Below are 27,896 nucleotides of genomic sequence, written 5' to 3' on the forward strand. Positions count from 1 at the left end.
AACCCTCTGGGTGGTTGTAGGTACAGCTGCTAGACCACTGCTATGTCAGTGCCAACCGAGGGAGAAAAGGAAGGGGAGGTGAGCCGTTCTGAGTGACTGCAGCAGACCCTTGGGATGCGTAATTTTGTCTTATATTGTACAAATTTATTACACAATGTCTCACCTAAATAGACAGTATTCGCATACAATCAGCGATTAGAAACTATGAAAAAAGCTAGAGAAACGAAGAAGACAACAGCAGAGAGTGAGGCAGCTGGCCACCACCACCACTGTGGCTGCCACCACCGCCGCTGCCACCACCACCACTGTGGCCACTGCCGCCGCCGCCACCACCACCACTGTGGCCGCCGCCGCTGCCACCACCACCACTGTGGCCACAGTGATCACGTCTTCACCTATATATATATCTGTCTTGACCACACCTAAAGTTACATATGTGACAACCTCACCACTAATCATAGATAAACAGAAGCAGGTGTGGGGTTATGGATTGGGAAGATACTAGAGTGGGAGAGAAAATGGCGGCAGGATGCTGCCACCGACGTTGCCATCACTCGCCATATTATGGCCTATTTTATTCATTCTAGAGTATATATCATGTTTCTACGTTATTAATACTGTTTATTATGTCATATTAGATGAACTTGTGATAGATAACTAAGGCGTTAGAGTTGATATTAGCATTATTTTGTCATGCCTCCTGAGAGGCTGGAACAGATTAATTGCATTTCAATTAATTTAAATTAGGAAAATTGACTCAGCATATGAACAAATTAGGATATGAATAAGGCCATGGAATGGATTAAGTTCGTAAGCCGAGGTTCCACTGTACTTCGCTTGCTTTGTGGCTGAATTCTGCTGTTAATATCATGAAACTGTAATAAATCTGAAATGAACTAGTCATCTTTGTGCCACTAACACACCCAGTTTGCTGGTAGGGAAGCTGGTGGTGGGACAACAGCTCCTGAATTCATTGTTTACTTATGCTAGTTTGGTGTACTAGTACGTCAGACACAGTCATCACTTGTGTAGTTAACCATGATGCACTGTGTAGACCCTCCTGGCCTTTTTTTTTTTTTAAATTTTTAAATGTGTGAATAGACTGTAGAAGACCCAAAGAGCTGTGATGAGGTCAAAAATACTGGTAGTTTGCTGATTTGAAGGTATGAAAGATTGTGTGTACTAGTATGTTCAACACAGCTGTCAGCTGTGTATTAGTATGCTGAACACAGTTGTCAGTTGTATACTAGTACACTGAACATAGTTGTCAGATGTGTATTAATATGTTGAACAGAGTCGTCAGTTGTGTACTAGTACACTGAACAGAGTCATCAGTTGTGTACTAGTGTGTTGAATACAGTCGTCAGTTGTGTACTAATATGTTGAACAGAGTTGTCAGTTGTGTACTAGTACGATGAACACAGTCATCAGTTGTGTACCAGTACGTTGAACGCCGTCGTCAACTGCATAATAGTACGTTGAACACAATCGTCAGTTGTGTATTAGTACGTTGAACACAGTTGTCAGTTGCAAACTAGTATGCTGGACACAGTCATCAGTTGTGTACTAGTACATTGGACACAATTATCAGGTTAAAGTTATAATCACCACCAGTCTATTATAGGTGAAGTCCTACCAAATGAAAAGGGAATACAAAGCTAAGTAATGATAGTTATTTTGGGAGTGTCAATGTACAGTTACTTTGCATAAGGTATTGACGATGTCAGTGACATTGATACTTACTTGTAAACAGGGGTTATCCAGTGAGCAATGCTGTCCACAGTAGCTTTCATCACATTTGCATTCAAATGACCCAAGAAGATTATGACATGATCCATTATTCGTACACGGATTAGTTTTACACTCATCTACATCTTGTTCACATGTAGGACCATTCCAGTAAGGAGGACAGGTGCAAGTAAAGTTATTATATCCTTCATTACAAGTGGCTCCATTTTTGCAAGGGTTTGATAGACACTCATCAATATCTACGTTGCAGTACAAACCTTCCCATCCAGGGATACAATTACACTCCCAACCCTGCAAACATCAAACACAATTAGTAGTAATCTAAAAAAAAAAAAAAAAAAAATACATTTATTCCTACTGAAGCAAGTCAGTGATCAACCCAAATTAGGGTCTTATAATCACCTAACTTTATTCAATAGTATGTTATGTGGATGCCCTGGTAATATTGTTCACACACTATACATTACTGTCTACAACAATAATTCTTACAATGCTGTGAATGAACCAAGAGGCACCACTGGTCACAACCATGAACACCTTAAAGATACTGACACTAGTGGATTGTAGTATACCCAGCATAATGCTCCTGAGTTACATCTTATTTGATACCCTGTCCCTGATACCCTATTTATGTATAATTTTATAACTATTGTAGCAGGAGCATAGCTATATTGATGATGTAACACAGACCATCAGTATATAATCTACCATATTAGTTTTTAATTTAAAGTTTACAAAGATTGTAGCACACATTATTATATTTCTCCTAGCTCTCAACCTGTCTACTACTATTCTGTGAAAAAATAATTTTTTCTAATGTTCTTTCAACACCACTTATAAGTGCACTGTTATAGGACCATCTGAACTGTGATGTCAGCACAATTCAGATGGTCATCTGAACTGCAGCATCCCCACCTTGTTAATATCCACATGCACTGAGTATGTTGTGATCATATTGTTCTAAAGCTTATCCTCATGAGTGTGAGAGCTATCTCTTAAGTAATACAGTAGGGCCCCACCTTATGGTGTTTTGCTTCACGGAATTCCGCTAATACGGACATTTCAAATGATGACCAAAACTCGCTTTACAGCTCCCCTTGTCTAATACGGCCACCGCGCCCCACCCAGTTTGTTTACATTCTCCGTCAGCATGACTCCATTATGTTTGGAAACTTTCCAAAATTTCATGTGTTTTACAGTTGTATTTCATGTTTTATGTATACATGTACTCTGATAATTATAGTTATGTGTAACTGAACCTAAATAAACTTGCACACTGTGCTGGCATGTAGGTACACATTAAAATTACTAAGAGTGTCTTGTTAGTCTTGAAGATGCATATTAATAATGATAATAATAATAACGCACAATAATAATCACACTGAGGCCCATTATATGTCATATACAACATTAATGTAGACATTTTGCTGAATCCATCTATGATATTTTTTCAGAATGAGTGGTGCACTTAGGAGTCTGTGGAGACAAAGAACTTTGTCCTTGGAGGCAAAGAGGGGAATGTATGAGAGTATAGTTTTACCAACGCTCTTATATGGGTGTGAAGCATGGGTGATGAATGTTGCAGCGAGGAGAAGGCTGGAGGCAGTGGAGATGTCATGTCTGAAGGCAATGTGTGGTGTGAATATAATGCAGAGAATTCGTAGTTTGGAAGTTAGGAGGAGGTGCGGGATTACCAAAACTGTTGTCCAGAGGGCTGAGGAAGGGTTGTTGAGGTGGTTCGGACATGTAGAGAGAATGGAGCGAAACAGAATGACTTCAAGAGTGTATCAGTCTGTAGTGGAAGGAAGGCGGGGTAGGGGTCGGCCTAGGAAAGGTTGGAGAGAGGGGGTAAAGGAGGTTTTGTGCGCGAGGGGCTTGGACTTCCAGCAGGTATGCATGAGCGTGTTTGATAGGAGTGAATGGAGACAAATGGTTTTTAATACTTGACGTGCTGTTGGAGTGTGAGCAAAGTAACATTTATGAAGGGGTTCAGGGAAACCGGCAGGCCGGACTTGAGTCCTGGAGATGGGAAGTACGGTGCCTGCACTCTGAAGGAGGGGTGTTAATGTTGCAGTTTAAAAACTGTAGCGTAAAGCACCCTTCTGGCAAGACAGTGATGGAGTGAGTGATGGTGGAAGTTTTTCTTTTTCGGGCCACCCTGCCTTGGTGGGAATCGGCCAGTGTGATAATAAAATAATAATAAAAAATAATAAACATGCTATGTAACATATAAACATGATAAATACACCTACAGTAGAATAAGTTAGCATAAATATGTGATTTTTTCCAGTCGTCTTGTCAGAGTGTCAGAAAGAATAAAGTTTTCTCTAGTCCAACACCGAACAAAATGTGTACACAATAGTATTACTGGGGGTAACTGTATAAAATTATTCCTTTCATATGCCTTCACTCAGAGCATCATTACTTCTAAAAATGGTGTGCGCCATGAGAATGGGAATGTTGCTCTTTATTTATTCTACTGTATTAATGTGGAGACAACCTGTACAATGAATGGAAATGAATGTGTATCAACCCACCAGCAGTGTTCATCTGTTTGTTTACATACCCTGCGGCTCTGTCCTCTTTCATTTACTTGTTCTCTCTCGTTTATTCATTTTTATCTTGTTTACTCACCTCTCACCCTACAATAAGACTACAAATATTTTAAGGTAAGCAATGAGTGTACTGTATATACATTTTATCGCTCTAGGGTGCTTTAAATGCCTAATACATTATGTGTGGGGGGGTTGGCCACATGGGCTAAGATACCTACCACACCTAACTTTCTACAAATAAATACTATTCACCTTGCACCCTATATTAAGACCATTACAACTACAAATATTTTAAAATAAGCAATGAGAGAGAGATTTTGGGAAATGTTGAGTGGGTGCATGGAGAGTTTTGAATCAAGTGTGAGAGCACTTGTGGTTGGGGATTTCAATGCTAAAGTGGGTACAAATGTTGTGGAGGGAGTAGTAGGTAAATTTGGAGTGCCAGGGGTAAATGAAAATGGAGAGCCTTTAATTGAGCTATGTGTAGAGAGGTGGTTTGGTAATATATAATACATATTTTATGAAAAAGAGGATAAATAAGTATACAAGGTATGATATAGCACATAATGAAAGTAGTAGTTTGTTAGATTATGTATTGGTGGATAAAAGGTTGATGGGTAGGCTTCAGGATGTACATGTTTATAGAGAGACAACTGATATATCAGATCAGCTGTAGCTACAGTTAGAGTAAGAGGTAGATGGGACAAAAGGAAAATGGCAACAACAAATAAGAGAGAGGTGAAAGTGCAAAAGGAGAGCAGATGATAGAGTGGGAGAGGCACTGTCAAGAAATTCTGATGAAAATAAGAAAAAATTAACAAGGTAAGAAAGCCTAGGGAACGAATGGATTTGTCAGTTAAAAACAGAGTAAGGGAGTTAGTAAATGGGGAGCTGGAGGTATTGGGTATATGGCGGGAATATTTTGAGGAACTTTTAAATGTCAATGAAGAAAGGGAGGCAGTAATTTCATGCACTGGCCAGGGAGGTATAACATTTTTTAGGAGTGAAGAAGAGCAGGATGTGAGTGTGGGGGAGGTGCATGAGGCATTACATAGAATGAAAGGGTATAAAGCAGCTGGAACTGACGGGATAATGAGAGAAATGTTAAAAGCAGGAGGGGATATAGTGTTGGAGTGGTTGGTACTTTTGCTTAATAAATGTATAAAAGAAGGGAAGGTACCTAGGAATTGGCAGAGAGCATGTATAGTTCTTTTATATAAAGGGAAGGGGGATAAAAGAGACTGTAAAAGTTATAGGGGAATAAGTTTACTGAGTACACCAGAAAAAGTGTACGGTAGGGTTATTATTGAAAGAATTAGAGGCAAGACAAAATGTAGGATTTTGGATGAGCAAGAAGGTTTTAGAGTGGGTAGGGGATGTGTAGATCAAGTGTTTACATTGAAGCATATATGTGAACAGTATTTAGATAAGGGTAGGGAAGTTTTCATTGCAAAAGAAGAAAATTAAAGGTGAATACAGGAAAGAGTAAGGTTATGAGGATAACAAAAAGATTAGGTGATGAAAGATTGAATATCAGATTGGAGGGAGAGAGTATGGAGGAGGTGAACGTATTCAGATATTTGGGAGTGGACGTGTCAGCGGATGGGTCTATGAAAGATGAGGTGAATCATAGAATTGATGAGGGAAAAAGAGTGAGTGGTGCACTTAGGAGTCTGTGGAGACAAAGAACTTTGTCCTTGGAGGCAAAGAGGGGAATGTATGAGAGTATAGTTTTACCAACGCTCTTATATGGGTGTGAAGCATGGGTGATGAATGTTGCAGCGAGGAGAAGGCTGGAGGCAGTGGAGATGTCATGTCTGAGGGCAATGTGTGGTGTGAATATAATGCAGAGAATTCGTAGTTTGGAAGTTAGGAGGAGGTGCGGGATTACCAAAACTGTTGTCCAGAGGGCTGAGGAAGGGTTGTTGAGGTGGTTCGGACATGTAGAGAGAATGGAGCGAAACAGAATAACTTCAAGAGTGTATCAGTCTGTAGTGGAAGGGAGGCGGGGTAGGGGTCGGCCTAGGAAGGGTTGGAGGGAGGGGGTAAAGGAGGTTTTGTGTGCGAGGGGCTTGGACTTCCAGCAGGCATGCGTGAGCGTGTTTGATAGGAGTGAATGGAGACAAATGGTTTTTAATACTTGACGTGCTGTTGGAGTGTGAGCAAAGTAACATTTATGAAGGGATTCAGGGAAACCGGCAGGCCGGACTTGAGTCCTGGAGATGGGAAGTACAGTGCCTGCACTCTGAAGGAGGGGTGTTAATGTTGCAGTTTAAAAACTGTAGTGTAAAGCACCCTTCTGGCAAGACAGTGATGGAGTGAATGATGGTGAAAGTTTTTCTTTTTCGGGCCACCCTGCCTTGGTGGGAATCGGCCAGTGTGATAATAAAAAAATAATAATAAAATATGAAAGAGTGGATAGAGGAGCAATGTGGCAGATGTTGCAAGTATAATGAATATGTAGTAAGTTATTAAATGCTATAAAGAGTTTTTATGAGGATAGTGAGGCTCAGGTTAGGGTGTGTAGAAGAGAGGGAGATTACTTCCCGGTAACAGTAGGTCTTAGATAAGGATGTGTATTATCACCATGGTTGTTTAATATATTAATAGATTGGGTTGTAAAAGAAGTAAATGCTAGGGTGTTCGGGAGAGGGGTGGGATTAAATTATGGAGAATCAAATACAAAATGGGAGTTGACACAGTTACTTTTTGCTGATGATACTGTGCTTATGGGAGATTCTAAAGAAAAGTTGCAGAGGTTAGTGGACGAATTTGGGAGGGTGAGTAATGGTAGAAAGTTGAAAGCGAACATAGATAAGAGTAAGGTGATGAGGGTATCAAATGATTTAGATAGAGAAAAATTGGATATCACATTGGAGAGAGGAGTATAGAAGAAGTGAATGTTTTTAGATATTTGGGAGTTGATGTGTCAGCGGATGGGTTTATGAAGGATGAGGTTAACAATAGAATTAATGAAGGAAAAAAGGTGAGTGGTGCATTGAGGTATATGTAGAGACAAAAAATGTTATCTATGGAAGCAAGGAAGGGAATGTATGAAAGTATAGTTGTACCAACACTCTTATATGGGTACGAAGCATGGGTTGTAAATGCTGCAGCAAGGAGGTGGTTGGAGGCAGTGGAGATGTCCTCTCTAAGGGCAATGTGTGGTGTAAATAATATGCACAAAATTTGGAGTGTGGAAATTAGGAGAAGGTGAGGAGTTAATAAAAGTATTAGTCAGAGGGCTGAAGAGGGGTTGTTGAGGTGGTTTGGTCATTTAGAGAGAATGGATCAAAGTAGAATGACATGGAGAGTGTATAAATCTGTAGGGGAATGAAGGCGGGGTAGGGGTCATCCTTGAAAAAGCTGGAGGGAGGGGGTAAATGAGGTTTTGTGGGCGAGGGGCTTGGGCTTCCAGCAAGCGTGCATGAGCATGTTAGATAGGAGTGAATGGAGACGAATGGTTTATGGGACCTGACAAGCTGTTGGAGTGTAAGCAGGGTAATATTTAGTGAATGGATTCAGGGAAACTGATTATTTTTATATAGCCGGACTTGAGTACTGGAAATGGGAAGTACAACGCCTGCACTTTAAAGGAGGGATTTAGGATATTGGCAGTTTGGAGGGATATGTTATAAATCTTTATACTATATGCTTCTAAACTGTTGTATCTGGGCACCTCTGCAAAAACAGTGATTATGTATGAGTAAGGTGAAAGTGTAGAATGATGATGAAAATATTTTCTTTTTGGGGATTTTCTTTCTTTTTGGGTCACCCTGCCTCGGTGGGAGACAGCCGACTTGTTAAAAAAAAAAAAAAAAGGAATGAGTGTACACGCTATATATTTTATTACTCTAGAGTGCTTTAAATATTGTAATATATTATGTGTGGGTGGGTTGGCCAGGTGGGTTACCATACCTACAAACCTGACTTCTTACAATAAGCACTAATCACTTCTCGCCCTACATTAAGATTACAAATATTTTGAGGTAAGTAATGAGTGTACTGTGTGTGTATATTACTTTTTATTATTTTTTAATGACTAGTTCTATTGCTAACTTAATATATGTTAGTGTAAACTTATTATCTGACATTTATAAAAGGAAACAAATGGTGTTCTGCTTTCCAACGATGTTCACTTTGCGGCGGTAGCCTAGAACCTAACAGGCTGTATAAGTGGGGCCCTACTGTATTCATGGTTCTATTCCTTTAGTTCAAGGATCAGCCTGCTGGCAATCTTGTAAATTTTAAATTATTGTTGTATTTTTATAATGTGGGTTTTATGCTGGTTTTCCATAGTTTCCTGGGTTTAGCCTGAATGCCTTCCATCTTCCCCCCTATTGGTTTAATTCTTCCCATGATAAAAATGATAATGATATTCTTGCATATATGGTATGTCAAATCTGGTTAGGCTTAATTTACAGTTGCTAATAAATTTGGTAATATCACTGCAACATGTACAGTAGGGCCCCACTTATATGGCAGGTTAGGTTCCAGGCTGGAAAGAAGACATCGCCGGAAAGCAGGCATTGCCGGAAAGCAGAACGCAATTTTTTCCACTTATAATGCATATAAATGCCAGACAACAGGTTTACACTAAGTTAGTAATAAAACTAGGCATTAAAAACACAATAAAAAGTAAAATAATACACAGTATATTGATTGCCTACCTTAAAATATTTGTAGTCTTAATTTCGGGTGAGAGGTGAGTAGTACTTATTTGTAGGAAGTCAGGTGTAGGTAGCCCTGGCTCCACGTCCCAAACTTAATACATATATGATATTTAAAGCAGCCCAGTGAGATAAAATACACATACAGTACATTCAGGTAGATGTAGTTATGTAGTCTGCCTGACTACATAGTTGCACCTACCTATGCAGCTTTTTTTTTTTTTTTCAACAAGTCGGCCGTCTCCCACCGAGGCAGGGTGACCCAAAAAAGAAAGAAAATCCCCAAAAAGAAAATACTTTCATCATCATTCAACACTTTCACCACACTCACACATTATCACTTTTTTTGCAGAGGTGCTCAGAATACAACAGTTTAGAAGCATACACATATAAAGATACACAACATATACCTCCAAACTGCCAATATCCCAAACCCCTCCTTTAAAGTGCAGGCATTGTACTTCCCATTTCCAGGACTCAAGTCCGACTATATGAAAATAACTGGTTTCCCTGAATCCCTTCACTAAATATTATCCTGCTCACACTCCAACAGATCATCAGGTCCCAAGTACCATTCGTCTCCATTCACTCCTATCTAACACACTCATGCACGCTTGCTGGAAGTCCAAGCCCCTCGCCCACAAAACCTCCTTTACCCCCCTCTCTCCAACCCTTTCGAGGACGACCCCTACCCAGCCTTCCTTCCCCTATAGATTTGTATGCTTTCCATGTCATTCTACTTTGATCCATTCTCTCTAACTGACCAAACCACCTCAACAACCCCTCTTCTGCTCTCTGGCTAATACAGTGGACCCTCGCATAACGATTACCTCCGAATGTGACCAATTATGTAAGTGTATTTATGTAAGTGTGTTTGTACGTGTATGTTTGGGGGTCTGAAATGGACTAATCTACTTCACAATATTTCTTATGGGAACAAATTCGGTCAGTACTGGCACCTGAACATACTTCTGGAGTGAAAAAATATCGTTAACAGGGGATCCACTGTACTTTTATTAACTCCACACCTTTTCCTAATTTCCACACTCCAAATTTTCTGCATATTTACACCACACATTGCCCTTAAACAGGACATCTCCACTGCTTCCAACCGTCTCCTCGCTGCTGCATTTACCACCCAAGCTTCACACCCATATAAGAGTGTTGGTACTACTATACTTTCATACATTCCCTTCTTTGCCTCCATAGATAACGTTTTTTGACTCCACATATACCTCAACGCACCACTCACCTTTTTTCCCTCATCAATTCTATGATTAACCTCATCCTTCATAAATCCATCTGCCGACACGTCAACTCCCAAGTATCTAAAAACATTCACTTCTTCCATACTCCTCCTCCCCAATTTGATATCCAATTTTTCTTTATCTAAATCATTTGATACCCTCATCACCTTACTCTTTTCTATGTTCACTTTCAACTTTCTACCTTTACACACATTCCCAAACTCATCCACTAACCTTTGCAATTTTTCTTTAGAATCTCCCATAAGCACAGTATCATCAGCAAAAAGTAACTGTGTCAATTCCCATTTTCAATTTGATTCCCCAAAATTTAATCCCACCCCTCTCCCGAACACCCTAGCATTTACTTCCTTTACAACCCCATCTATAAATATATTAAACAACCATGGTGACATTACACATCCCTGTCTAAGACCTACTTTTACCGGGAAGTAGTCTCCCTCTCTTCTACACACCCTAACCTGAGCCTCACTATCCTCATAAAAACTCTTTACAGCATTTAATAACTTACCACCTATTCCATACACTTGCAACATCTGCCACATTGCTCCTCTATCCACTCTATCATATGCCTTTTCTAAATCCATAAATGCAATAAAAACTTCCCTACCTTTATCTAAATACTGTTCACATATATGCTTCAATGTAAACACTTGATCTACACATCCCCTACCCACTCTGAAACCTCCTTGCTTGTCCGCAATCCTACATTCTGTCTTACCTCTAATTCTTTCAATTATAACTCTACCGTACACTTTTCCTGGTATACTCAGTAAACTTATTCCTCTATAATTTTTACAGTCTCTTTTGTCCCCTTTCCCTTTATATAAAGGGACTATACATGCTCTCCGCCAATCCCTAGGTACCTTCCCCTCTTTCATACATTTATTAAACAAAAGTACCAACCACTCCAACACTATATCATCCCCTGCTTTTAACATTTCTGTCATGATCCCATCAGTTCCAGCTGCTTTACCCCCTTTCATTCTATGTAATGCCTCACGTACCTCCCCCACACTTACATTCTGCTCTTCTTCACTCCTAAGAGATGGTATACCTCCCTGACCAGTGCATGAAATTACTGCCTCTGTTTCTTCCTTAACATTTAAAAGTTCCTCAAAATATTCTCGCCATCTACCTAATACCTCCATCTCCCCATCTACTAACTCCCCTACTCTGTTTTTAACTGACAAATCCATACTTTCCCTAGGCTTTCTTAACTTGTTTAACTCACTCCAAAAATTTTTCTTATTTTCATTAAAATTTCTTGACAGTGCCTCTCCCACTCTATCATCTGCTCTCCTTTTGCACTCTCTCACCACTCTCTTCACCTTTCTTTTACTCTCCATATACTCTGCTCTTCTTATAGCACTTCTGCTTTGTAAAAACCTCTCATAAGCTAACTTTTTCTCTTTTATCACACCCTTTACTTCATCATTTCACCAATCACTCCTCTTTCCTGCTGCACCCACCCTCCTATAACCACAAACTTCTGCCCCACATTCTAATACTGCATTTTTAAAACTATTCCAACCCTCTTCAAACCCCCCACTACTCATCTTTGCACTAGCCCACCTTTCTGCCAATAGTCGCTTATATCTCACCCGAACTTCCTCCTCCCTTAGTTTATACACTTTCACCTCCCTCTTACTTGTTGTTGCCACCTTCCTCTTTTCCCATCTACCTCTTACTCTAACTGTAGCTACAACTAAATAATGATCCAATATATCAGTTGCCCCTCTATAAACATGTACAACCTATGTAGCTATATGATAATTAATGCAGCCCAAAGCTATATTATTATTACCATCGACATACCTTCTTTCACTGAGTTTAATAATTTCTAACAACTACCTTTCGATGCCATCATAACTGAAGGGAAAACTAATGAATAATTCATGCCGAGAATTGTAAACAAAAGCGTTGTGTGTTATGGGTAGTGACTGGGCCAGATGCAGATTCATATGTTTTCTCTGATGCTGGACCAGAGAACACATAATGTTTTCCCTCCACCCACCCGACTACCACCTCTCCAAAGCATGTAAACATAGCATGTTTATATGCTATGTAAGGTGTTTCTTATATAATTCTGAAGAAAATATCATAGATGGATTAATGAAAATGTCTTTTTTTTTTTTTAACACATCAGCCGATTCCCACCAATGCAGGGGGGCCCGAAAAAGAAAAACTTTCATCATTCACTCCATCACTGTCTTGCCAGACGGGTGCTTTACACTACAGTTATAAAACTGCAACATTAGCTCCCCTTCTTCAGTGTGCAGACACTGTACTTCCCATCTCCAGGACTCAAGTCCGGTCTGCTGGTTTCCCTGAATCCCTTCATAAATGTTACTTTGCTCACACTCCAACAGTATGTCAAGTATTAAAAACCATTTGCTTCCATTCACTCCTATCAAATATGGTCACGCATGCTTGCTGGAAGTTCAAGCCCCTTGCACACAAAACCTCCTTTACCCCCTCCCTCCAACCCTTCCCAGGCCAACCCCTACCCCGCCTTGTGTTCTGAGCACCTCTGCAAAAACAGTGATTATGTATGAGTGAGGTGAAAGTGTTGAATGATGATGAAAGTATTATCTTTTAGGGGATTTTCTTTCTTTTTTTGGGTCACCCTGCCTCGGTGGGAGATGGCCAACTTGTTAAAAAAAAAAAAAAAAAAAAAAAAAACATAAAATATGTAATAACTTTAAAACACTTGAAATTTTGGAAAGTTTCCAAACATAAGAGATGTGCTCATAGATAATGTAAACAAACTAGGTGGCGTGCACCATATTAGAAAGACCACTTGTCGTACAGAGTTTTGGTCATAATTTGAAACCGCCACATTAGCGGAACACCGTAAGGCAAAATGTCGTAAAGTGGGGCCCTACTGTATATGCACAAAATTTGTATAAACTGTTGTTTGAAAAATCTTTTGGGATAGTTTGTAATATGGACTTAATAAATTATATTGGAACAAACAACACCCCCCCCATATAATAAGTTATTTGCTTCAATTACTTTTATTCATATTTGTGAGAAGGAATTACATGAAAACTGATAACATAATTACCTCATCTTTGAATGTCAAGTCACAAGAACCATATTGACAAGTTATAGTTTTCAGTGTACAAAAGTCAGTAATATTTTCACAGTTGCTTCCTGAGTATCCAAATGGACAAGTGCAAGTGTAATTGTCTGCAACACCAGTCAAAGAATCTGGAAAATATATAATAAATATATATAGTGACGTGGTACCACATTATCGTACATGGTACATTATTCACAGAGTCCAAAACTTGTGTGGTTTGGTCATGCACAGTAGAGAGGATGTAGCAATATAATTTGACCAACAGGGTGTATAAATCAAAATTTAGATTATCCAACTCTGGCTAATCTAAAACATCAACATTTAGAGATTATGATTTTGCATCCATTTATGCTCAGTTCAATTTGTATAAATAATTTGTTTTGCATAGGCAACCTGTGCCTCAAGTACCCATATTTGAGAAAAAACTAAAAGTACTCACTAAATATATCTGTACAAGAAGCACCATGGAGACACATCCGATTAGAACAATTCTTGACTTTCAATTCTTCACAGGTTTGACCAATGAAGTCCTCTGGACACTGGCATACAAACTGTGCAACTTCATTTATACAAACTCCACCATTCTTGCATGGGCTGCTATAACATTCATCGATATCTTGCTCGCAGCTGGAAAAATAAAATATATCGTTATAAAAAAAGTTAAAAAAGATGTAATGTAAAAGCATCCACAGATTAAAAATGTATTACAGAAGTATGTGAATCAAAGTCTTTCATTATATTTAAGAATAAAGAACAGACAATCATCAGATCAATTCGACAAGCATCCTTACTGCAGCACATACTGAGTGTAGCTAAATGAAACACATTTGAGTGAATTAGTCCATCTGAAATGCACTGCATGTTGTGCCTAACAATATTTTATTACACGTAAACTACATTACCCGTATACTGCAGAAATGAAATAAATTTATTACTATTGTTATTATCATGTGAGTGCACACAGATAATCTGACTAGAGAATTCATTCTGAAAGGGTATACAGTGGAACCTCCACTTGCGAGCGCATCCATGTGCGAGTTTTTCCACATACGAGCAGTCGATTGGTCAATTTTTTGCTTCCATACGCGAGTGAAATTTCCATAAACGAGCGGGCCTCAAGGAAGGTTCCTTGATGATGGTGAGGGGCTCTTGCTCCTGATCTAGGGAATTGGATCTCATTTGTTTGTTGGACTATCTTATTGAAACTTGGGCACTGTATGATAGAAAGATGCTTCTTAACACACACCAAAAATGAAAGAAATCAGACCATACATAATGGAGTTCACTTCTCACCAATTAGACGCCCTTTAGCGGTATTTTCATATAGTTTTAATGGTTGTATTCTCGTTTGTTTGGTCTCATTTGATAGAATGGAAGATGTATTACAGAAATAGATATTTTTTGATTGGTTTCACAATGAAAAGTACCTAGAAATTGAGCTCAAAGTAACAGAAATTTTCGATTCTTTGGCGATGTTCAAGAGTAAACCAATGACATCAATGTACATTCCAATATGCAATCGTGAATGGGTTGACATTATTTATACAGTTATTACAATAATGCAGTAGTCTGCATAACAGTAAATCTTCTAGTTTTTGAGTGAATTACAAATAATTTGTACTGTAATAATAATAATAATAATAATAATAATAATAATAATAATAATAATAATAATAATAATAATAATAATAATGATAATAATAATAATAATAATAATAATTATAATATTTTATTTTTATTTTATTATCACACTGGCCGATTCCCACCAAGGCAGGGTGGCCCGAAAAAGAAAAACTTTTACCATCATTCACTCCATCACTGTCTTGCCAGAAGGGTGCTTTACACTACAGTTTTTAAACTGCAACATTAACACCCCTCCTTCAGAGTGCAGGCACTGTACTTCCCATCTCCAGGACTCAAGTCCGTCCTGCCGGTTTCCCTGAATCCCTTCATAAATGTTACTTTGCTCACACTCCAACAGCACGTCAAGTATTAAAAACCATTTGTCTCCATTCACTCCTATCAAACACGCTCACGAATGCCTGCTGGAAGTCCAAGCCCCTCGCACACAAAACCTCCTTTACCCCCTCCCTCCAACCCTTCCTAGGCCAACCCCTACCCCGCCTTCCTTCCACTACAGACTGATACACTCTTGAAGTCATTCTGTTTCGCTCCATTCTCTCTACATGTCCGAACCACATCAACAACCCTTCCTCAGCCCTCTGGACAACAGTTTTGGTAATCCCGCACCTCCTCCTAACTTCCAAACTACGAATTCTCTGCATTATATTCACACCACACATTGCCCTCAGACATGACATCTCCACTGCCTCCAGCCTTCTCCTCGCTGCAACATTCATCACCCACGCTTCACACCCATATAAGAGCGTTGGTAAAACTATACTCTCATACATTCCCCTCTTTGCCTCCAAGGACAAAGTTCTTTGTCTCCACAGACTCCTAAGTGCACCACTCACTCTTTTTCCCTCATCAATTCTATGATTCACCTCATCTTTCATAGACCCATCCGCTGACACGTCCACTCCCAAATATCTGAATACGTTCACCTCCTCCATACTCTCTCCCTCCAATCTGATATTCAATCTTTCATCACCTAATCTTTTTGTTATCCTCATAACCTTACTCTTTCCTGTATTCACCTTTAATTTTCTTCTTTTGCACACCCTACCAAATTCATCCACCAATCTCTGCAGCTTCTCTTCAGAATCTCCCAAGAGCACAGTGTCATCAGCAAAGAGCAGCTGTGACAACTCCCACTTTGTGTGTGATTCTTTATCTTTTAACTCCACGCCTCTTGCCAAGACCCTCGCATTTACTTCTCTTACAACCCCATCTATAAATATATTAAACAACCACGGTGACATCACACATCCTTGTCTAAGGCCTACTTTTACTGGGAAAAAATTTCCCTCTTTCCTACATACTCTAACTTGAGCCTCACTATCCTCGTAAAAACTCTTCACTGCTTTCAGTAACCTACCTCCTACACCATACACTTGCAACATCTGCCACATTGCCCCCCTATCCACCCTGTCATACACCTTTTCCAAATCCATAAATGCCACAAAGACCTCTTTAGCCTTATCTAAATACTGTTCACTTATATGTTTCACTGTAAACACCTGGTCCACACACCCCCTACCTTTCCTAAAGCCTCCTTGTTCATCTGCTATCCTATTCTCCGTCTTACTCTTAATTCTTTCAATTATAACTCTACCATACACTTTACCAGGTACACTCAACAGACTTATCCCCCTATAATTTTTGCACTCTCTTTTATCCCCTTTGCCTTTATACAAAGGAACTATGCATGCTCTCTGCCAATCCCTAGGTACCTTACCCTCTTCCATACATTTATTAAATAATTGCACCAACCACTCCAAAACTATATCCCCACCTGCTTTTAACATTTCTATCTTTATCCCATCAATCCCGGCTGCCTTACCCCCTTTCATTTTACCTACTGCCTCACGAACTTCCCCCACACTCACAACTGGCTCTTCCTCACTCCTACAAGATGTTATTCCTCCTTGCCCTATACACGAAATCACAGCTTCCCTATCTTCATCAACATTTAACAATTCCTCAAAATATTCCCTCCATCTTCCCAATACCTCTAACTCTCCATTTAATAACTCTCCTCTCCTATTTTTAACTGACAAATCCATTTGTTCTCTAGGCTTTCTTAACTTGTTAATCTCACTCCAAATCTTTTTCTTATTTTCAACAAAATTTGTTGATAACATCTCACCCACTCTCTCATTTGCTCTCTTTTTACATTGCTTCACCACTCTCTTAACCTCTCTCTTTTTCTCCATATACTCTTCCTCCTTGCATCACTTCTACTTTGTAAAAACTTCTCATATGCTAACTTTTTCTCCCTTACTACTCTCTTTACATCATCATTCCACCAATCGCTCCTCTTCCCTCCTGCACCCACTTTCCTGTAACCACAAACTTCTGCTGAACACTCTAACACTACATTTTTAAACCTACCCCATACCTCTTCGACCCCATTGCCTATGCTCTCATTAGCCCATCTATCCTCCAATAGCTGTTTATATCTTACCCTAACTGCCTCCTCTTTTAGTTTATAAACCTTCACCTCTCTCTTCCCTGATGCTTCTATTCTCCTTGTATCCCATCTACCTTTTACTCTCAGTGTAGCTACAACTAGAAAGTGATCTGATATATCTGTGGCCCCTCTATAAACATGTACATCCTGAAGTCTACTCAACAGTCTTTTATCTACCAATACATAATCCAACAAACTACTGTCATTTCGCCCTACATCATATCGTGTATACTTATGTATCCTCTTTTTCTTAAAATATGTATTACCTATAACTAAACCCCTTTCTATACAAAGTTCAATCAAAGGGCTCCCATTATCATTTACACCTGGCACCCCAAACTTACCTACCACACCCTCTCTAAAAGTTTCTCCTACTTTAGCATTCAGGTCCCCTACCACAATTACTCTCTCACTTGGTTCAAAGGCTCCTATACATTCACTTAACATCTCCCAAAATCTCTCTCTCTCCTCTGCATTCCTCTCTTCTCCAGGTGCATACATGCTTATTATGACCCACTTCTCGCATCCAACCTTTACTTTAATCCACATAATTCTTGAATTTACACATTCATATTCTCTTTTCTCCTTCCATAACTGATCATTTAACATTACTGCTACCCCTTCCTTTGCTCTAACTCTCTCAGATACTCCAGATTTAATCCCATTTATTTCCCCCCACTGAAACTCTCCTACCCCCTTCAGCTTTGTTTCGCTTAGAGCCGGGACATCCAACTTCTTTTCATTCATAACATCAGCAATCATCTGTTTCTTGTCATCCGCACTACATCCACGCACATTTAAGCATCCCAGTTTTATAAAGTTTTTCTTCTTCTCTTTTTTAGTAAATGTATACAGGAGAAGGGGTTACTAGCCCATTGCTCCCGGCATTTTAGTCGCCTCATACGACACGCATGGCTTACGGAGGAAAGATTCTTTTCCACTTCCCCATGGACAATAGAAGAAATAAAAAAGAACAAGAGCTATTTAGAAAAAGGAGAAAAACCTAGATGTATGTATATATATATATGCATGTGCGTGTCTGTGAAGTGTGACCAAAGTGTAAGTAGGAGAAGCAAGATATCCCTGTTATCTAGCCTGTTTATGTATAATAATAATAATAGTATAATAATAATAATAATAATACTGGCCAGGTTGTGGCAGCCACCACCAAAATTCTTATTTATTGCAGTGATTATGTATGAGTGAGGTGAAAGTGTTGAATGATGATGAAAGTATTTTCTTTTTGGGGATTTTCTTTCTTTTTGGGTCACCCTGCCTCGGTGGGAGACGGCCGACTTGTTCAAGAAAAAATAATAATAATAATAATAATATAATACATGTAATAATAATACATGTATAATAATAATGCTCTTCCTCACTCCTAACATCTTGTAGGAGTGAGGAAGAGCCAGTTGTGAATGTGGGGGAAGTTCGTGAGGCAGTAGGTAAAATGAAAGGGGGTAAGGCAGCCGGGATTGATGGGATAAAGATAGAAATGTTAAAAGCAGGTGGGGGTATAGTTTTGGAGTGGTTGGTGCAATTATTTAATAAATGTATGGAAGAGGGTAAGGTACCTAGGGATTGGCAGAGAGCATGCATAGTTCCTTTGTATAAAGGGAGAGGGGATAAAAGAGAGTGCAAAAATTATAGGGGGATAAGTCTGTTGAGTGTACCTGGTAAAGTGTATGGTAGAGTTATAATTGAAAGAATTAAGAGTAAGACGGAGAATAGGATAGCAGATGAACAAGGAGGCTTTAGGAAAGGTAGGGGGTGTGTGGACCAGGTGTTTACAGTGAAACATATAAGTGAACAGTATTTAGATAAGGCTAAAGAGGTCTTTGTGGCATTTATGGATTTGGAAAAGGCGTATGACAGGGTGGATAGGGGGGCAATGTGGCAGATGTTGCAAGTGTATGGTGTAGGAGGTAGGTTACTGAAAGCAGTGAAGAGTTTTTACGAGGATAGTGAGGCTCAAGTTAGAGTATGTAGGAAAGAGGGAAATTTTTTCCCAGTAAAAGTAGGCCTTAGACAAGGATGTGTGATGTCACCGTGGTTGTTTAATATATTTATAGATGGGGTTGTAAGAGAAGTAAATGCGAGGGTCTTGGCAAGAGGCGTGGAGTTAAAAGATAAAGAATCACACACAAAGTGGGAGTTGTCACAGCTGCTCTTTGCTGATGACACTGTGCTCTTGGGAGATTCTGAAGAGAAGTTGCAGAGATTGGTGGATGAATTTGGTAGGGTGTGCAAAAGAAGAAAATTAAAGGTGAATACAGGAAAGAGTAAGGTTATGAGGATAACAAAAAGATTAGGTGATGAAAGATTGAATATCAGATTGGAGGGAGAGAGTATGGAGGAGGTGAACGTATTCAGATATTTGGGAGTGGACGTGTCAGCGGATGGGTCTATGAAAGATGAGGTGAATCATAGAATTGATGAGGGAAAAAGAGTGAGTGGTGCACTTAGGAGTCTGTGGAGACAAAGAACTTTGTCCTTGGAGGCAAAGAGGGGAATGTATGAGAGTATAGTTTTACCAACGCTCTTATATGGATGTGAAGCGTGGGTGATGAATGTTGCAGCGAGGAGAAGGCTGGAGGCAGTGGAGATGTCATGTCTGAGGGCAATGTGTGGTGTGAATATAATGCAGAGAATTCATAGTTTGGAAGTTAGGAGGAGGTGCGGGATTACCAAAACTGTTGTCCAGAGGGCTGAGGAAGGGTTGTTGAGGTGGTTCGGACATGTAGAGAGAATGGAGCGAAACAGAATGACTTCAAGAGTGTATCAGTCTGTAGTGGAAGGAAGGCGGGGTAGGGGTCGGCCTAGGAAGGGTTGGAGGGAGGGGGTAAAGGAGGTTTTGTGTGCGAGGGGCTTGGACTTCCAGCAGGCATGCGTGAGCGTGTTTGATAGGAGTGAATGGAGACAAATGGTTTTTAATACTTGACGTGCTGTTGGAGTGTGAGCAAAGTAACATTTATGAAGGGATTCAGGGAAACCGGCAGGCCGGACTTGAGTCCTGGAGATGGGAAGTACAGTGCCTGCACTCTGAAGGAGGGGTGTTAATGTTGCAGTTTAAAAACTGTAGTGTAAAGCACCCTTCTGGCAAGACAGTGATGGAGTGAATGATGGTGAAAGTTTTTCTTTTTCGGGCCACCCTGCCTTGGTGGGAATCGGCCGGTGTGATAATAAAAAAAAAAAAAAAATAATAGATGGCTTCAAAAGGCCCTCACTAGATGGCAGTGTTTACCACAACAAAGCGGGAGTGATTGTGGCTGCCTCCACATGTTACATAGTGACATATTTTATTCATTCTACAGTATATATCAGGATTCTATGTTATTTATATGTGATCATATAGGTCATATTAGATGAATTGTGATAGATAAATAAGCCGTATAGATGATACCAGCAAAATAGTATTGAAGTATCTTGTCGTGCCTCCTGAGAACCGGGAATGGATTAATTGCATTTCAATTAATTTAAATGAGGAAAATTGATTCTGCAAACAAGCAAATCCAGATGCGAGCAAGGTCACGGAACGGATTAAACTCGTGAGTGGAGGTTCCACTCTATACAGGTCGGCCATCACCGATTCGGCAATCACTAATCCGGCACTAATTTCGACTAGCGTCATTGGTAAAAGTTTACATCCCAGAGCTTTTAGAGGTATGACAGTTTCTTGTGATTTACCATGCCAACGGTACAGGTAAATGATGTCCCAATGATGCTGGATTAATGATGGCTGACCTGTATTGTCAAAGTCACTGCAAATCAAAACTAAACTGTGGTAATGTTTCCTGTGGTACAGTGTAAAAGTGTCACTGTGGGTTTTGACTACTGAAATGCAATACTGCTTAAATAAAAAGAAAAAAATCATAAAAGAAAATTTACTCATGAAATATTATATCTCATCATATTGATATGTATGAAAACAGGAATAATACAGTTAGAAGAATTGATGTTAGGAAAAACAATGCCATGAATGACTAGTACCACAGTACAAGAAGTCTTAAATAAACAGGTGACCTAGTAGACTCCTAATTTTGAATAGCCTACCTCAGAAAATGAATATTACTATATATTAAATTCAACAGAAATAAAGGAAATATTACAACTCTTATTGTATGTTAGGAATATCAATACTCACGAGTGTCCTGTGTAGCCTGGCATACATGCACAGGTATACTGGTTGATGCCATCAACACATGTTGCTCCATTAAGGCACGTATTATCAACACATTCATCAATGTTTATTTCACATAATTTGCCTTCAAATCCCACTGGACATGAACAACTGAAAACTTCTGCTGGATCAGAACAAATACCCCCATGCATACACTCTTCATTATAGCAGACAGTGCAACCAATACTTGTTAATGATTCTCTCTGTAAAGAAAAATAAAGAAATACAGTAAGCTCTCTTATGAAGGTATTTTGTATAATGCAATTTTTTTGCAAATGCAATTAAAACATTCATCCAAAATTAAACAGCATGTCTATGAAGGCCTTTTCAAATGCCATTCAATCTTGGATTCACTTTTGCAACTGCATTTACAAAGAGCTGTGTTATATAGAGGAATGTGTCTATTTTAAGCACCTTCCTGTACAACTGAAGGAGTGTTGCAACTCCCAAAGTGTTCACACTTTTTAAACTGCCTTGGCCCCTCAAAGGGAAGAGAGGAGGAATTATCTGATGCTGGTAAAGGGCTCTTGATACTTGTATTAAAGCAGATTAAAGTATCAGTCTGTAGTGGAAGGAAGGCGGGGTAGGGGTCGGCCTAGGAAGGGTTGGAGGGAGGGGGTAAAGGAGGTTTTGTGTGCGAGGGGCTTGGACTTCCAGCAGGCATGCGTGAGCGTGTTTGATAGGAGTGAATGGAGACAAATGGTTTTTAATACTTGACGTGCTGTTGGAGTGTGAGCAAAGTAACATTTATGAAGGGATTCAGGGAAACCGGCAGGCCGGACTTGAGTCCTGGAGATGGGAAGTACAGTGCCTGCACTCTGAAGGAGGGGTGTTAATGTTGCAGTTTAAAAACTGTAGTGTAAAGCACCCTTCTGGCAAGACAGTGATGGAGTGAATGATGGTGAAAGTTTTTCTTTTTCGGGCCACCCTGCCTTGGTGGGAATCGGCCGGTGTGATAATAAAAAAAATAAAAAATAAATACCTTCCATTCCTCAGGGACTGTATGATCCCAATGGGTTTAGCACTTCCCCATAAGCATAATACAGCAATACAATGCCTTTCAATGTTGAAGACAAAGAAGCACTTGAAGCTCTGACCAGACTTTCAGAGTCAATTTTGACCAAACTAGTCTAAGACAGAATTTATATTATAGGTTACAACATTATAATGTAAATAAAACCATACAAATTTTAAAATCATTCATTTTATTTTTAACACTGAGGCAGGATGACCAAGAAAATATATTCAGTACTACTTAGCTTCAAAGTTTTCCCATGACATCCCAACCAGATTTGTAAAGCGCAAGCCTTGTACATTTTTTTTTTTTTTCAACAAGTCGGCCGTCTCCCACCAAGGCAGGGTGACCCAAAGAGAAAGAAAATCCCCCCCAAAAAAATACTTTCATCATCATTCAACACTTTCACCTCACTCACACATAATCACTGTTTTTGCAGAGGTGCCCAGAATACAACAGTTTAGAATTACACACGTATAAAAATACACAATATATCTCTCCAAACTGCCAATATCTCAAACCCCTCCTTTAGAGTGCAGGCATTGTACTTCCCATTTCCAGGACTCACGTCCGGTTGTATAAAATAACCGGTTTCCCTGAATCCCTTCACTAAATATTACCCTGCTCACACTCCAACAGATCGTCAGATCCCAAATACTATTTGTCTCCATTCACTCCAATCTCACATGCTCACGCACGCTTGCTGGAAGTCCAAACCCTTCGCCCACAACACCTCCTTTACCCCCTCCCTCCAACCTTTTCAAGGACGACCCCTACCCCGCCTTCCTTCCCCTACAGATTTATACGCTCTCCATGTCATTCTACTTCGATCCATTCTCTCTAAATGACCAAACCACCTCAACAAACCCTCTTCAGCCCTCTGACTAATACTTTTAGTAACTCCACACCTTCTTCTACTTTCCACACTCCGAATTTCTTGCATAATATTTACACCACACATTGCCCTTAGACAGGACATCTCCACTGCCTCCAACCGCCTCCTCGCTGCAGCATTTACAACCCAAGCTTCACACCCATATAAGAGTGTTGGTACTACTATACTTTCATACATTCCCTTCTTTGCCTCCATAGATAACATTTTTTGCCTCCACATATACCTCAATGCACCACTCACCTTTTTTCCTTCATCAATTCTATGATTAACCTCATCCTTCATAAATCCATCCGCTGACACATCAACTCCCAAATATCTGAAAACATTCACTTCTTCCATACTCCTCCTCCCCAATTTGATATCCAATTTTTCTTTATCTAAATCATTTGATACTCTCATCACCTTACTCTTTTCTATGTTCACTTTCAACTTTCTACCTTTACACACATTCCCAAATTCATCCACTAACCTTTGCAATTTTTCTTTAGAATCTCCCATAAGCACAGTATCATCAGCAAAAAGTAACTGTGTCACTTCCCATTTTGTATTTAATCCCCCATAATTTAATCCCACCTCTCTCCCAAACACCCTAGCATTTACTTCTTTGACAACCCCATCTATAAATATATTAAACAACCATGGTGACATTATACATCCCTGTCTAAGACCTACTTTTACCGGGAAGTAGTCTCCCTCTCTTCTACACACCCTAACCTGAGCCTCACTATCCTCATAAAAACTCTTTACAGCATTTAGTAACTTACCACCTATTCCATACACTTGCAACATCTACCACATTGCTCCCCTATCTACTCTATCATATGCCTTTTCTAAATCCATAAATGCAATAAAAACTTCCCTACCTTTATCTAAATACTGCTCACATATATGCTTCAATGTAAACACTTGATCTACACATCCCCTACCCACTCTAAAACCTCCTTGCTCATCCGCAATTTTACATTCTGTCTTACCTCTAATTCTTTCAATAATAACCCTACCGTACACTTTTCCTGGTATACTCAGTACATACTTGTACATACTTCCAATTATTAAAACTTGTCAGGTTAACATTCCCTCAGCATTTTAGTATATTACTACACTCAAACATCAAATTCCAAAGATTGCTTGCCTCTACTCACCTTGATCTAACATGCTTATACCACCTCCTACGTTCTATTTTGCAACCCTTCCTCTGAAATTACATTCATCTCTTTCCACCCACCCTTAATCAACCTAATTAGTAGCACTCTTGCTACGTTTCAACAATCCTTCCTTCACTCTCTAAACACTGAATACCACCACAACTATCCTAAATTCTTCTTCTTTCAACAAACGGTCGTATCCCACTGAGGCAGGGTGGCCCAAAAAGAAAAACAAAAGTTTCTCTTTTTAACTTTAGTAATGTATACAGGAGAAGGGGTTAGTAGCCCCTTGCTCCCGGCATTTTAGTCGCCTCTTACGACACACATGACTTACAGAGGAAGAATTCTGTTCCACTTCCCCATGGAGATAAGAGTATATAAACAAGAACAAAAACTAGTAAGAAAACCAGAAGAAAACCCAAAGGGGTGTGTGTAAATATATATGCTTGTACATGTATGTGTAGAGTGACCTAAGTGTAAGTAGAAGTAGCAAGACGTACCTGAAATCTTGCTTGTTTATGAGACAGAATAAAGACACCAGCAATCCCACTGTCACGTACAACAATTACATGCTTCCATTTTACACTCACTTGGTTTTACGGTAGTACCTCTCTGGGCAGTTGCTGTCTACCAACCTACTACCTAGGTATCCTAAATTCATCTATTATTATTTCTTGCATAATATCCACACCATATATTGACCATATTTCTGCTGCTTCCAATTTCCTCTTTACTTTAACCTTCAAAAGCCTACATCACGCTAATACTTTTCCCTTTTTGTATCAACTGGTAAATTTCTTTCATTCCAGATTCCTCAGCACTGCAACTTTTTCCTCATTTTGATTTACTTCATCCTTCATATACCCAACTGATGATAAATTTACTCCTAATTATGCAAATACATTTGCTTTGTACTCTTTCTTTCCAATATGAACTGTCTCATTCCCTGTATTTCCACTTATTCCCATCACCTTGCCCTTTTCTATACTCACGTCCTTTTTTTTACATCTTTTTTATTCACCTTTTTTGGTATATAGCTGCCGCCTCTACTGAACTGAGTGCTGATGGCAGGAAAAATAGAGGTTGATGAACCTGAGCCTAATACAACACATTATGAAAAACTACATTCTGTGGAAGGTTCCATGAACTACAGTGTCTACTACCTCATGTCAAATGTTCTTTCTGAGGCTATATCAACTGGTACTGCAAGCCCACTCAACTGACAAAAAAAGACAAAGAAGTGCAGCTGCACAAGAGAAGGAAAACAGGAGACTGCAAAAGGTAGGTAAAGCATTTATTACTAATGTAATAAGAGTTCTACAGACAGTGTGCTATTTCTACAGTGGTTAATGGAAACACACAAAATAGATTTTATACTACAAACAATGAATTGTAGCACCTTCATATTGGCTCTTTGATTAATACAGAAAGGTGGTTTTTCCCCTCAAGGGAGGTTCTTTGAGGGAAGTGAAGGGCTCTTGATCTAAGGAACTGGGCATGTGCTTCCCCTGAACTGAACCTGAATGCCTACCATTTCCCAGGTGATGTATGACCCCTATAGGTTTAGTGCCCCCCACATGAAAGTAATTTAATCTATGGTGGTTTATTAAGAGTTTCTTTTTAACCCTTTGACTGTTTCAGGCCCCTTTCTGAAACTGTCATTCTATGTCGCTCAATTTTTGAAAAAAAAAAAAAAAAAAAAAAACTTATGAAATGATAGAGAATCTTTTCCCGATGGTAATGACACCAAAAGTTCGAAATTTGGTCGAAAACTCATGGAATTATGCTCCCGCAAAGTTAGCGGTCTCGGCAACATATGCGTATCGGCGATTTCGCCGACTTTGAGCCCTATTTTCAGCCAATTCCATTGTTCCAGTTGACCAAACTCATAGCTATTTCTTTAGAACTCCATTTTATCTATCAGCTGAGTACAAGAAACCTCCCATTTACTAATTTGGACTACCCAATATGGTGGTCAGAAATTGGCAATTTGGCCAATTTCACGCAAACTAAAAAAGATGCCAATTTCAAAATAGGGTCCAGAATAAACAAGGTAGACATTCGTGGCACTAAAATAACATATGCTCTGTTCATTAGTCACATCTCTAGGCCCCTCTTATATTACTGCTTTCTATTTTGATTTTTTATTCATACAAAAAAAATACAAAATTTACTGTTATGCAGACTACTGCATTATTGTAAAAATGGTATAAATAATATCAGTGCACTAGTGAAAGAATATTAGACTCCCCAGTTGACGTGTATTGGACGTGTGGTGTGATTTATTTACTTGTGAACATTGGTAAAAATCGAACATTTCCGCTACTTTGAGCTCAGTTTCAAGGTCGTTTTCATAGTCAAAGTAATGAAAATCATCTCTATTTCTGTAATATGTTTTCCATTTTATCACCTAAGACCATGAAAACGCGAATACAACGATAAATACTATACGAAAATACACTTCAAAGTCGGCGTTTTATTCCAAAAAAACGATCAGTTTTTTTTTTCTCATTACGCAATGTGTGCTGCAGGATTTTTTTTTTATGTGGTGCACACTGACCACACAGACCCATTCTCTCACATGTGGGCCTACCAGCTTTCTCTCGCTTGATTTGAAGCCGCTAGAATTATTGAGTATATATACGTCAGAAACATTGGCTCGTAAGACATATTTATACGTTGAAAACAGTCAAAGGGTTAATTAAACACACTGGCCATCTCCCACCTAGATAGGGTGACCCCCCCAAAAAAAAAAAAAATAATTTCACCATAATTCACTCTATCACTGCCTTGCCAGAGGTGTGCAGACACTACAGTTCCGATGCCCCCCCAAACTGCAAATATCCCAACCATTTAAACAGCAGGCACTGTATTTTGTTAATAGTATTAATGTATATTAAAAATGGGGCAGCTTCTAACAGATGGCATTTTACTGATTCCAAGAGTTCTTCATTAACAGGATCCTGCACATATTTTATTCTTATGTTCATAAGGGCTAGCTCATTAGCTGATGGCACATTTGTCACTGTTTTTATAGAAACTGCTAAGCCATCTTGCTAATTGTTTTCATTCATACTTATAAATCTTTTAAAAGTTCATTACCTGAACATCTCATATTTTGCTCAATAATAACCCACATGGAAACAGTAACTTGGAAGATTAACTGATCTGTATATTTCAGCCTCCTCCTGGGCTCCTCTTCTGCTGAAGAGGATCCCAGAAGGGTGTTAAAATATAC

General features: G+C 39.3%; 1 protein-coding gene across 1 annotated transcript in view; it reads right to left on the reverse strand.

Annotated features, from left to right (window-relative positions):
- crb (cell polarity complex component crumbs) overlaps window positions 1-27,896 on the reverse strand; it is a 184,404-nt gene that overhangs the window by 15,521 nt on the left and 140,987 nt on the right. The window contains exons 34-37 of the mRNA XM_053785119.2: window positions 21,568-21,806; window positions 13,767-13,954; window positions 13,310-13,455; window positions 1,744-2,040 (exon numbers count right to left, since the gene is read on the reverse strand). Coding sequence (XP_053641094.2) covers window positions 1,744-2,040; window positions 13,310-13,455; window positions 13,767-13,954; window positions 21,568-21,806 — 870 coding nt within the window. The remainder of the gene's footprint in view (window positions 1-1,743; window positions 2,041-13,309; window positions 13,456-13,766; window positions 13,955-21,567; window positions 21,807-27,896) is intronic.

This window comes from Cherax quadricarinatus, chromosome 45 (genome assembly GCF_038502225.1).
Source record: "Cherax quadricarinatus isolate ZL_2023a chromosome 45, ASM3850222v1, whole genome shotgun sequence".
In the NCBI taxonomy this organism is placed as follows: domain Eukaryota; kingdom Metazoa; phylum Arthropoda; class Malacostraca; order Decapoda; family Parastacidae; genus Cherax; species Cherax quadricarinatus.